The sequence below is a fragment of the Zingiber officinale genome, chromosome 5A (assembly GCF_018446385.1).
Source record: "Zingiber officinale cultivar Zhangliang chromosome 5A, Zo_v1.1, whole genome shotgun sequence".
Taxonomy (NCBI): Eukaryota; Viridiplantae; Streptophyta; class Magnoliopsida; order Zingiberales; family Zingiberaceae; genus Zingiber; species Zingiber officinale.
In genome coordinates, this window is record NC_055994.1 from 145,085,393 (window position 1) to 145,099,172 (window position 13,780).

At 35.8% G+C, this 13,780-nt stretch overlaps 1 protein-coding gene across 2 annotated transcripts; it reads left to right on the forward strand.

The window, feature by feature from the left end:
* The first annotated feature begins 2,799 nt into the window (after positions 1 to 2,799).
* LOC121982228 (protein LNK2-like) lies at positions 2,800 to 13,496 on the forward strand. 2 transcript variants are annotated; one of them, XM_042535195.1, is made up of 11 exons: positions 2,800 to 3,039; positions 5,934 to 6,315; positions 6,399 to 6,519; positions 6,593 to 6,698; positions 6,815 to 6,910; positions 6,987 to 7,052; positions 10,332 to 11,057; positions 11,150 to 11,307; positions 12,722 to 12,864; positions 12,986 to 13,075; positions 13,180 to 13,496. In XM_042535195.1, exons 1-11 carry the CDS (start codon positions 2,845 to 2,847, stop codon positions 13,188 to 13,190), a joined length of 2,094 nt encoding a protein of 697 aa, XP_042391129.1. In that variant the 5' UTR covers positions 2,800 to 2,844; the 3' UTR covers positions 13,191 to 13,496. The 2 variants fall into 2 exon arrangements, with proteins under 2 accessions (XP_042391129.1, XP_042391130.1); XM_042535196.1 differs by having other exon boundaries at positions 2,903 to 3,039; positions 5,938 to 6,315.
* Positions 13,497 to 13,780: the final 284 nt, after the last annotated feature.

The window sequence follows — 13,780 nt, forward strand, 5'->3', positions numbered from 1 at the left end:
ATTAGAACTAATCTAATTGGACAGGGATTTTTGGCCTATGTTCTGTTATTGTTTAAGCTCATTTGAGTCAATCTCAGATTTATTGATTAAACTTATGTTCGTTTGATTCATCCAATTACTCATTGGATTAAGTCTGACCCATTAGAACAAATCTAATCTTTTTGATCAAATTTGACACAACAGAATTAATCTGGTCATATTTGATCAGCCCAACATCTGTAATCAAAATCACCTCAATTAATTTAATAATAAACCGAACTGGTTAAACCAACAAATAATTTGAACCAGTTCTAGGTATTACTGAATCAAATTGGTATGCTTAAAACACCTAATAATTTAAACCAGACTTGGGTTTGATTTGACAAGTTGGTCTGGTTCAATTTTCAGTTAATTGAACCATAAATTAATTAAATATTTATTTGTTAATTAATAATACATTTATATATGTATTTAATTAATTAATAAATATATTTAATTAAAATATAACACATGCATTGTTTGTACACGTGAAGAAAAAAATATGCATGCACTGCTTTCTACATGTTTTTCCTTTTTTTTCACCGTGCTTTGTCAAAACGAAGCACTGTTCACCTTTTTTATTTTTTTCTCTTCAATCGATTCATGAATTGATTGAAGAACTGTGCGCGATTTTGAATCGATTGAAATGAAATTTTAATTGATTCAATTGAATTGAATCGATTGATTAATCGATTCAATTGAATTAATTTGACAGATGAACAGTGCTCACTGTTCATCTTCTTCGCGAAAAAAAAACGCGAGCTTCTCTCACACCGATTTTCACCGGTACTAAAACACGGTCGTCGGCACTCTTCTGCCGCGACTCTATGTCGCCGAGGACTATGCGATTCCGGGTGAAAATTGCAGAAACGGGATCTGGCAGATCCCAGAAATTGCAACTTTGCAATTTCTCAGCCGCAGGGATTTACATGCTTTCAAAACTTGCTCTGATACCATTGTAGTATGTTTGAGAGCATGAAACAGAAACGAAATAAATTATAATCACTCACAGTGATCTCCCGAAGAAATCGCAGAAGAAGACGTTGGTCAACGAAAACGTTGTCGCTGTCGGAAGTACAATCACGGGTAACCGAAAAGTCCTTTAAAATTCACGAGCCAAATCCTAAATGGTCTGCTTTGCTTCTCTGCTGATTACCACCAAAGTTTCTACTTCTTTCTCTTATGGCTTGGACGCACCTTTTATAAGAAGGTTAAGGAAGATGAACAGGAAAAGACACCCCCTTCGTCTGCTTGATGTTATGCAACAAGGAGGGAGATGAAGAGGAAACGATGCTCCTTCATTTCCTCAACGTCTAACATAATTATGAATAAACACATTCTATTCACTCAAAAATCACATCGATTTATCTCCACCGATATGATGAAAGATAAAAGTTAAAATCCTTATGTTTCAGAGATAGATCTAGATGAATTCATCCGATAGGTAAATCAAGAGTTAAGTTAACAGCCATCAGAGTAATAGTGCAATGATTAAATATTACAATGGATAATTAAGTGATATAAAGTTTGAGTCTCAGTTATGGTATATTATAGAAAAAATTTTCCTTTAATGAAAAACAGACCTAAGGACATTGGTAAAATAAAATTTGAGTCTCAATTGTGGTGTATTGTAGGAAATTTTTCCTCTAATGAAAAAAAGACCTAAGGACATTGGTAAAAGAGGTTTTTTGTAGCTCCCAATTAACAACATTAATATCACATAAAAATGAAAACTAACTATTCGTTCTACAATGAAAAATCCTCTATAATTTTTTTTATGAGTCATATATTACAAATCATATCTCTCTATATTACAAATTATAGATCACAAATCACAATGTAACACTAGTTTATTATTAATTATAAGTTTCATTTTCAAGAGAAAAAGTAAATTTAAGTTTTCAACACTATTCTTTAATTACAAACCTTAAATTTTACCTTTACAATGGTTTAAATTTTTTTATTGAGATTTTTTTATTTTACCAACCTTTCATAAAATTTGCATTAAAGATGCTCTAAGAATATTGATTATCTGGAGGAGTTTTTATAATGCTTTTTGATTTACTTTGATGACCGATAATAAATTTATGTGAGACCTAATACTTAGATTATCACAAAAAAAAAAAAAAAAATCAATATAGCAAGCTGGAATAGATAATGTAGTCGTATTATCATAAATAAGTCTAAGATTAATTTTCAATAAATATAAAAATCCCACGTATTGTCTTGATGTGCTTCTATTCCGGAGTAAACCAACACATTTAAACCCAGAGGTCGATAATATTAAACCGGTTTAAAATAAGCATTATTATTTTTTACCCCGTGAAGCCAACACTGAGCTCGAAGACTTGATTCACTCGACAAATACAACTCGTTGATTATTGAATTTTGGTTCATCAGAACGACCTGATTAAGCTGGTTGAGTCGAGCCTAGTTCGGCTCATGCTCCCAGAATTTTGCCAAATTTCTTGAATGAATCCCATCGCAGAATAATATTTTTCTTGGTGAGGAAAAATTAAATAAAAATATTTATTATACATGTGGAGTGGATAAGCACGCAACCAGCGGCTGACGTCATGAAAGCGACAGCCCACTCACTTTCCACCATCAACTGCTTGCGGTCCAAATTAATCTACGTTTAAAAATATAATTTATTTAATTTTAGCAAATGAAATGAAACCCAAATGCCTACAAAATGCCGCCCGAAACCACGGCTCAGCCAATCACGGCGCCGCATTTGATCGACCCGGCGAAGCCACAAACAGAGATGCGCCTTCCACGTGTCGCGTAGCCGATGCACCAGTATCCGTGCCGATACAAGCAGAGATGCGGCGCGTGCTTCCTTCGGCACCCTGGTTCACAGTCTCTTCCAAAGGGGAAAGGAGGCGGGCAAGCTCTTGCGACAGCGCCGTGGGGGTTGTCTTCTCCGATACTGGATCCGCTGGAACTGCCGATTGGATTTGGGGCCGGCCGTCTCTTGTTGCTCGGAGAATGTTTGATTGGGACGACGACCAGGATCAGGTTCTTCATTATTCGCGTCTCTTTACTTTGTAAAATTTGACCTTTTTTTTTTTTTCAAAAAATGGGGTTTTTACTCCCTTTGTCGACTTGGTTCTGGAATTAGGGCGGAGAATAATTGACTGGTTTTGCTATCGCTGTATGTTCTTTAGGTTTCTGGGACTTCTCTTCTGGAGAAGGAAAAGGCCGTATTTTGAGAAGTTTTTTCTACATGTTCATGTCTATGGGCTTTAAAACGCTAGGATTTCGAGTAACTTTAGATCTGCTTCTTCTAGTTGGGCACTAGACGATTGTGCTGGAGCAGGAAGTTTCATACATCATAAACTTCTTTAGCTCATCCCAATTAAATGGAAATGAGGAATATGTGATGTGAAATACAAGAATATGGAAAATAATGTAGGAAATTGCATAGAAGGTCTATTATCTGCTGGAATGATATTTCATTGGCAATATGCTAAAGGTTCTTCTGGAGATATGTTTACTAGATCAAGACTCCTTCTGTCGCCATTAATTTGAAGTTTAGTTTGTTTCTGCAATTAGATCCAATCTTCTACTGCCTTCTTGATGAAACGTTGATTGCCAAAGTCACCTCCTCTATGGAGGGTTGAAGAGAGACCTACTTTCACTCACTAGTCACTGGAAGTAGATAATATTTCCTTTTTATTTTGAGAAGGGATAAATTCCATGTAAATGATGAAGGGATTTGATCCCATGATATTATGGAGCACTACGGAGGCCTGACCAACTAAGTTAGTTTGCACCTTTAATCTACAGAGTTGTTTCTATCATGATCATAGTGTGAAATACCCTAGGCTAAACTAGATCCAGCCGGATGTGATATTAATTTTACTGAGATCTTGAGCAAGCTCACACAAGTCCAAATGAGGTTGAGAAAAAGGCCAGAGTTGCATCATAAATGGCAGAAGTTGATAAGAATCTATTTGAGTCAAGATAATTGGAGATCTAAACTTGTAATTAGGCAAGAAACTTATAGATTAAGATGGGATAGCAAGACTTTTAGTAGTGCTTCCAATATATTGAATTACAGAGGATTTGATTCTCTATCACGCCATTCTTTTGCTACAAAGAAAGTTAAAATCATAAAATAATTACAAATGCGATGGATGCTAAGGTGGATAGTTGTTAAACTCATAGATGTGACTTGTATCTCTTCCCATTCTATCTTGTATAGTCTTGCTCACCTATTCCAATTATGCAAGCCGGTTGTGACCCACTGGAATCACATCAACATCCACTTTGATATCTCCATTCTCAACTTCTTCAAGTCTTTTATCCTAGGGACCAAGATGAAGGCTTTCAAGGTATTGAAAAACATTTTTACCACTATATGGCAAGGGCGTGGTTATGGGTGCTTTGGATACAATAAATTTGGATCATTTGCACACCTTCATTGCTGAGGTGGTTCTATTACATCTCATCATGGATTTGTGGAGCTTCGATGACGAGGTAATATAAGATCCCAAGGCTCTTCTAAAAGATGAAGTTCCAAATAGGCTATTCAACATCTTGAACTAACCATGATGCTGAAGCTTCCAACTGCAACAACAAAGCTTCCACAAGATTTTCAAGATGATGAAGCAGCTGGAGGCTTCTGTTGTCATAGAAAAAGCCACTCTTGGCTTCCTCCTTTGAAGGCAAAGTGGTTGAGACTTCCAATGCTTGAAACGAGGCCACTTGAGGCTTCCACTTTTGAAGATGAAGTTGCTCAGGCTTCCGCCATCCAAAACAAAATTGCTCGAGGCTTCTACTGTCTGAGATGACGAAGCCACTTGATCATAAACTTTATCTCAAATCTTATACCACACTTGCTTGAACTAACACAAAATTATATCCATATGGACTTGATATGTTTGACAAAACTACATGTGTTAGGCACTAAACTTGTTGCACTCCTACAGAACCAAATGTCAAACTATTGCCAAGATGCGAATTCTTATATGATCTAACAAAATTAAAGGTTAGTTGGAAAGTTGAGTTGCCAAGCCTGGCATATCTTTTATTGCGTGTGGTCAGCTAGTTCGTTGAGTCTTTGTTAGGTAATTGGGAGGTTGCATGAGAATTCTTCAGTAGGAAATGATTAACCCAAGCAAGGGCCTCCTTTGTTGAGATCAAGTTCACTTCCAGATCTATTGATGTAGATGGGTAAATTTGCCCCACGGATGGACTATCTACATAAGTTTATTGTGCCCTTTTGGGAGGAAATCTAACTATCTTAGATAAGTAAGATAGCATAACATAGAAGCTAGATCAAGTGCACAGGTATTCAACAATGACTCTTGCCACATTTATGCTTTGTTTGGCTTAAACACCTAGTGATAAAACTGAATGTGGATTGTAATGCACCAATGAAATTATGTCGTGTTCATCAATCTTCCATGCATATGGACTCAAACTTAGTGGTTTATTAGACGACAGAATATGAAGATAAATTGTCATTTTGCAAGATAACAAGTCCAATCTTGACAATCGATTGATAGATTTACTATGTCCTAGAGTAGGATCTAACTGTAATTATGCAAACGTACAAGGGTCTGGATGTAAATGTTGTTTATCTAATACATACATAGGAAAGAGGGGACTGCTTAAGGTATGTGTATTCTAATTCTTCCACTATTGAATTATACACTTTAGTTAGCAAAATGTTGGATGCATGCCTCACTTTGAAATCGTGGCGCAGATTCTTAGCCTATAGTTTCTTAATTCTGACACGTGTGCATACTGAATTTAACAGTATTTAGAAAGCAGTTAATTTTCTCTTCTTTTGTTAGTGAGAATTTTTTTTTTGCAAATGTGATTTCGGTATAATCTTTTCTTGATTCCCAAGTACATTCTTCTTTCTTTTAGTAGTTTTTTTTGGTTAATGTGAGTAATTTCAGATAGGGAATACAATGTGGTGTGAGTTTTCTGAGAATGAAGCCAATATTATGCCTTATCCTAATGGTGCTGACAAGAATCCATTACCTCCTTTGGGTAATTATAAAAGAAAGAAAAATGATGAAGCAAACACTTCCTTAAGGTCAAGTGAACACTCTTCAGGATCTAAGAATGATATTCTGGGGATTAATCAGGACAATAGTTCTACTTTCATTACAAGTGAAGAACTTGTTGCTGCACAACTTGATGTAGATTCATGGCCTGATTTGCCTTCTTTAAGTGCTTCTCTTAGTAAAGAGTACAATGATTCTTGTAATAGAGATGCTATGGAAGCACAATTAATGCTCGATATCAGTGGAACAAAAAAGCTTGACAAAATAAGAGGTAAAATGATGTCAATCTAGCACTATGCTTTGTCACTGAGGTGTAGAATATTCCAATAAAATATAGTTTTTGAACATCTACAGTGCAGTTCGATAGTCCATCTGAAATCTTTAATAATGACAAAGATGACGAAGAGAATGGTACTTTTCTTGATTGTGACTGGGCCAATATTGGAGATATCGAGGATCTTGACAACATATTCAGGTAACTTATTTAACCATTTCTAATCATTTTCACTGGTCAACAGTAGCTCTGTATCTCCCTTTTCCTCCTGCAGTGGAAATGATTCCATATTTGGACACGAAATGGTTGGCAATGTAGATGAGTTCTTGACTGCAACTTCTGATGTAATTAGCAGCACTGTACAATCAATTGCATTACCAGTAAGTTGTCCTTTTTGTTAGCAAATCACACAAGCAAATTATTATGCAGTTTAACATTCTTGATATTGCTTGTCATAGAAACAAAGATCTTAAATTCCTATATATTATGTGAACAGGACATGCCACTGTGCAAGGACCAACCTTCTGGTTATGATTCTTCCTCTTTTCATCTTGATGAATTATCTACTGGAAAGGAAGCATTGGAAGAGAAGGTACATATATGGATAATGTTCTTTACATACCTTGGTATACCTGTTAAACTACCACTTATCTTATTCGCCTCAACAGAGAGGAGATAGTACTGTGAGAACAAGAAGTGAATACTATGAGGAACAGAACCTGTTCTCAAACCAGGTAATCTATTTATTCTTAAATTTGACATAAATTCTAATAAATTTTTCTTTGTTGAAGTATGTACTGTTGTTTATACCATGTTTACTTAAAACCTTAAGTTGCCACTAGCATATAAGCTGTTAAATATAGAAAATGTTAGAGGAAAGAAGCCTAAAGGCCTATGGTGATGCACTAAGAGTCTAAGATTATCTTCAGGTATATGTAGAGTGATAGAGGAATAGGCTGGATGTATTCTATATGCTAGCACATTACAAGGCAAGTTCTTCCAAATCAAAAACAACTAGATCTGATAGTTGAGAAAAACACAAAACGGTGGTACAAGAATCTATTGTTTCTTTCTTGCTATGTGCCCAAGGTCTATCTCAACTTCTCTGTGAATTTTAACTTTGTCAGTTATAAAACGTAGAAGGCTGATAGGACGTGTCTTGAAGTGGTTCCGGAGTCCATGGGTTCATTAGGTTGAACTGGTTCCTGTCCAGGAATACCCTTCTCTAGGACATTCTTAAATGAGGTGGTTTCACGTCTTTTCCTCTAATCAGTATATATGCAGAAGGGATCGCAAATGATGTTTTGGCAGTAGATCAATTTCTGTATGTGCAAAATTATATCGTAAACAACCCATCCAAATATAATGACTTTTAGGGGGACATATACAATAGCATCTCTGTCCAACTGTTTTTGTTACTTCTATAAACTTGAGATGTGTAGGCACTTTTTACCTAGAATTTACCCAGGGATTCAAATGTTCATATGAACTTGATCTATTCATCAATTGTCTGGTTTCAAGACGCTGAAGATTTAATAATGTGGTATAGTTTGTTCTATTGGAAAATTAGTTTTTGTAACCAATAAATTGAATATGGGCATAGATGACTATTTCATGAGTAGACCGTTTTAAGCCAATTTCTCAAGTGAATGAGAAATTAATGTCTAAGATTATTCGAGTAGTGAAGGGTTGGTCAAGTATGATCAAACAAAAGTATTGGCTCACACACGAGCTAGGTTCATGGACGCGAATACATGAACGTTAACTCGAGTATGCGTGAATATCAATTCTTGTGAAACCATTTAAGGGGGCGATGAGATATAGATTAATTAAAATATTAATTGATCAATTAAATGTTAAAAGTTATTGGACAGCGACAACAACAAAATAAATTAATAAGTGATTAATTAACTAAATGATTCATGTTGAAATGTGGGTGTAAGAATTAATTAGTTGATTAACTAATTATCCTAATTAATTAATCAATAGAATGCATGCAAACTAGAATTGATTAATTGATTGCTGCATGCATTTGACGGCTGCCAAGGCCAAAATTAATTGATTACGACGTTGCAACATAATTACAGTAATGAAGATTAATTAGCTCTTGTAAATTTAAGAGAATATTAATTGATTTAATTAATTAAATCAATTAATGGCTCGCTGTTGGCATACCCCTTCATCCCTATAAATAACCACCCTTCTACTTTCTTAATTATCACAAGCAATACAATTTGTGAGCTTTCATCTCTCCCTCTCCTCTCTAAAAGAGTTCCAAGATTTCAAAAGTTCGCCAAAACTCAAAATTTGGAGTGCTACTATTTTGAGTCTTAGATCGCTGTATCTTGGGAGGCGAATGCCAATATATCGTAAGAAAAGAAGATCTAGTCCTTGCCTTGACCATAAAAATCTTATCCGAAGGGATAAGCTTACCCAAAGGAATGTATCGACATCCGAAGGGATAACTCAACAACAGATGCTATTAAGTTGGTGATAGACAAAACCAAGTCAGCGATAATGATACCGACAAAGGTATGTTGAGAATCTAAAGGGGAATAGATTCATGTTGTCATATCAAGCTCCACTTGTTCGAGCTGTTGATTTATCGACAAGCTAACTGATTGAACCCAGGCTATTGCATCAACATCGACAATTTTCAACAAGATGTTCATCTAATGTTATTGAAACAGATCCATCAGAGAACAATAGTGCATTGGTTGTCTCTATAGATTTCCCACCATATTTAGAATTTAAGATAGTGTTGTCCAACATGTGATCTAAGGTTGATCACTTCAAGCTTATTGTCAGATCTTGGTTAGATGATGTGACCATCATATCTTGCATTGGACTACCGAGCGAGATTCAAACTAGTCCACATACATGCTCTTGGGTGACTCATCTAGGAAGCAATGGCGTAGCCAGATTGAACAATTACCCTGGGCTAAAAATGTTGAACCCAGTAAAGCCCAGCCCAGCATAGCAAGGTTAAGGCCTAAAATTGCTGGGCATTGCTTACTAGGTGAGGCTAACCAAAGTTAAGACCTAAAATTGTTGGGCATTGCTTACTAGGTGAGGTTAAAATTGCCGGGCATTGCTAGGCTGCACTGGGCTAGAGCCCAGTAAAGCCCAGCCCTGGCTACGCCATTGCTAGGAAGTTCTAGGACAGGCTTAACAAGAGAACCAATTCTCCCATATGAAGATAACAATCTTGCCTTCAGAGGTACGGATCTCCTATCTACTTTGTTTATGAGGTCAGTGTATTACCCTTCAATCATTAAAAACAAATTGTAAAGATATATAATTTAATACTAGGAAGGATAATTTTTTCATTTGATTTGAATTTAACCAAATGGAAATTGAACTGAAAATTTATTTAGGATTTTGTATGATTCTATATTTGAGAATTTGCCAATCACAGAGTACCTAGCATTGATACCTAGTTCATAGGCTTTATAATGAGATTATCTCCCGTGTATATATAGCCTCTAAGACCCAATAGCAAATAAAAATGTGGGACTGAAGGCAATGTTTCTAACATATGACTTAGCTTTAACGAATATATCTAGTTCCTAGTTCAGTTGTTTCCTTCTTGACTATTTAGATTGTCATCAATCCTTTCACTTTGTTTAAGAAAATGATGTTTATGCTTTCTGTAGCCTCCTTGAGACCTTCCCTTCTCCATATCAAAGCAAAAGAAATCTATAGTTTCTGGTTTAGGAAGGCAGTTATATCGTTGTGATACATGAAGTTCTTGAGTATAAGGCATTAGTTCTTGTTTGAGAAAATTTACATAGTTCTAGATGCACATGTTGTAATGTCTGAACATGGTTCTGAAAAGTGAAAATTGATAGTTTTTTAAAAATAAAATGTATATGATAATATGATTATTATGTTACTGATTGGTTGTATCAACCTTTGCACATTAAATTTTAGTGCTAGCACAAACAATAGAAAGTTTTGCAAACCATCATTACTGTCCCAACATGACCCATTGGGATCATCAATTGTTGCAGCCCAATATCCATAAGAGAACTCTGACGTCTCACAAGAAATCAGAAGAAAAAGGAAAGTGTAAAGAATTAGATGATACAAGTGCCATGTGGTCCTGCAGTACAAATGAAAGCCGGCAACTTCTAAGTTCCACAACAGATGCTCGTACCAAAACAGTGATGGACAGTTTCGAATCATCTACAGAAAGACAAGTTAGAGCTCCTGAAGATGTTGAACAGCTAGACTCCCCAAATCAATTTATGTTATCTGGGTATGCTTACACAGCATATCCTTTTCCAACTATTCCAATTTCCCAGAATGTGTATACTAAAACGAACCAAGAAAAACCACTTTCTGTTGGTCATAAGCTTTTAGCAGATTTCTCAAAGCGTCCGAATGGTCTAAGTAGACTATCTGATTCAGCTTCTAGACCGCTGACTCCCCAAGAAAAAATTGAAAAATTGAGAAGGCGTCAAAAAATGCAGGCAATGCTTGCCATTCAGCAGCAGCAACAACAATTTGCTCATCCAAGTACTAGTGATTCTGGGGTTCCTCAGTCATGCTCACCTAAGAAACAACCTGTAGAATCTAGGACTAACTCTGCAGCTGATCTTATCAGCAATAAGCATTTTCCAGCAGAGCGGAACATACTAGCTGACCAAGAAGAACCCTGGACAATCTCCTCCATAATTGATGGTCAGTCATTGGAAGAGACGATATATTATCAACTTCAAGATGCTATTGAACAGGTAATAAATACTATTCTTGTTTTGGTTTCAATTTCTTGGTTTAATTCCTTTTAGTTTTAATATGATAGCAAATAATTTTTAATTTTACTCAGTTGGATAGTAGAATAAGGCTTTGTATACGAGATAGTTTATTTCGTCTAGCACAAAGTGCTATGGAGAGACAAAGTTCTAGCGACAGAAATAGTACAAACAAAAGTGACAGAGATGAGGATGAGCTTTCAGCATATGATGATACAAAGAAATCGTGCAAGTGAGTTTTTGCTGATATATATATTTACATCTGATTTTTATTAACTGAAACCTGTATTTAAATTAGCCTTTTAAGATTCAATACTTTTGGGCTATTAATGTGCAAGCACTTCTATTCTACCAAGTTTATTCTGCTAGCATCACTTATGGCTGTTAAGAATTTACAATATATGAACTAAACTTTCCTATTGATGCATTCAACCTGGTTAAGTTCTAATTCAATCTTGTTCATTGTTTTCTCTTTTAAGTTGGTAGTTGATTTTTGATGCTATCCACACTTCTCATTATTTTAAAAAGCAGTGGATTCAACCCTTTATCACATGGAGGGTCTTTTCTATATGACATATATACCATGTATCCATATTTAGAATCATACCCATAGTTGTCATATATGGAGGGGCTTTTCTATATATCATATGTGTAATGATGGTATGGAGCATCTAGAGTAGATTATGGAGGAGGTCATTAACTGCTCAAGTGAACACTTCGTGATGCCTAGAATCCCCACGTGACCACTCCGTTGCCAAAACCCTCGCATGAACACTTCACATTACCTAGAACCCTCATATTATCGTCGTCACCAATGTCATGGAACGCTCACTTGATCCTTGCCAACATTGCGAAAGCTCTCGCACAAACTTCACCTGTAGTTGCCAGCTGTGCATGGGTCATGAGGTTGTTTCTCATGTCGGTCGGCAAGTGAAATGAATCACTTTGCTTGTGCTTTCCAACACAATGGTATTTAAAACCTTCTTGTGGGTTGGTATGTCTCTTTGTTTTGAGTTGAGACAAAACAAACTTCTAAGACATGGAATAAAATCTCTTTAAGCACGACTCCATTATTCATTTAGTGCTAGAATGTTGCAATTTCTCATTCTAGTTCCATACAAGTTTTTAATTATTGGAAAATATTTCTCCAAGTTCTCATCCACTGATGGGCACTAGGCCATTATATGAATCATCAGCTAGAGGAATCATAAGCTAGAATCTTCTTGTAGGGATCCAGTTAGTTGAATCCAGAAGGCCATTCAGAATAGCCTCAAAATTATCATTGGAGGCTAAGTAGTATTATGTTGGTCATTAACGACAAAAATATAGGTGGAAAGAGGTTTTAAAGTATAGATTAAGAAGTAAATGTTCCTTGGTAAAAACTAGATTAATATTCATGTCAAAAGGCATACCAAATTTATATTGCATTCAATTCAAGTTTTTGGGTAACCAAAAAGATTAAATACTCATATGAAGCTTTTTGGATAAGTATTTGCCAACTCATTTGCTTGGTTACTATCTTGTTGACTATGACAATGGCATTTTGTTTGTTCCACTCATCAAATGAAAAGTTTCCTATCAAATGGAATGCATCTCTATTCTTGAGGAACTATATATGATGCTAACTTAATTCATGCTGTTCACAGAAATTCAAAGTGGACAAGTGTAGAAACAGGTACAAATCCCATTGATCGGACTGTTGCTCATCTTCTCTTTCATAGGCCATCGGAATTATCGACTAGAGCTGTCAAAGAGGAAATACCACAATCGCCTGCTCTGTATAACCCCGGTAAAGTCTTCTTTAATCTCAGCACTTGACAATGTTTCTTTGATTATTATGCTCCAAAAAACTTCATTTTCGCAAAACAAAACATGCATCATGACTCCTCACAGAAAATTATTAACTGCAGCTTCGGATGCATCTTTACAAGCTCAAGCTTGCATCTCCAATGATCATATGGAGAATGGCAGAGAGATGGAAAGACAACCTTCGAAACAAAGTAAGATATATTAAAAAAAAGTTCATACCGATTTGATTCTAAATCGTCCTCTTTTTGTGTCTATGAGACTTGTTTTCTGTTAATGGATTCTTTCCTTTTCTCAGTGAACCGATAGAATCACAGAAGATGTTGGAGCTATTAATGATCTAGTCTCGGAGCCTAATGCTTATGAGCTCCCCTACGTCTTGTGTTAACTACAACCCTTGTGTGATTTTGAATCAACCTAGATATGTTCCAGATGAATCGACTGGTGCCTAGAAAGTCCAAACTGTTAATTGCAGATTGGTATTTACGAGCTTGTATATTCATTAGTTAAATCCCAATAACAGACGAGTGATTCACTTCATTAGTCTGGCTTCAAGCTGGCCATCGTCAACTTCTTAGAGGAGCATGTCAATGAATACAATTTTCTTTTCTTTTCCCTTGGTAGGAAGTTCCTGTAATTTTGTAGCTTCTTTGGCAAATATAGAACAAAGTGGGACATCCATGTCTATGTCATAAACTCATCTAAGTTTTGATGTTGGGATAATTTACAAAAATGGAGCAGAAAGGTAGGTTGAGAGTTGACTAATACTGAAAATTAAACAAACTAATAAGATTGTGGTAGCAATCTTTTAAAACATATCTTTCTTGGTGTTTATAGCTATTTGGATTTTCTTGACTTAGTTGAGGTGACATGAAGGGGAGCTTTGGTGTACAGTGGTA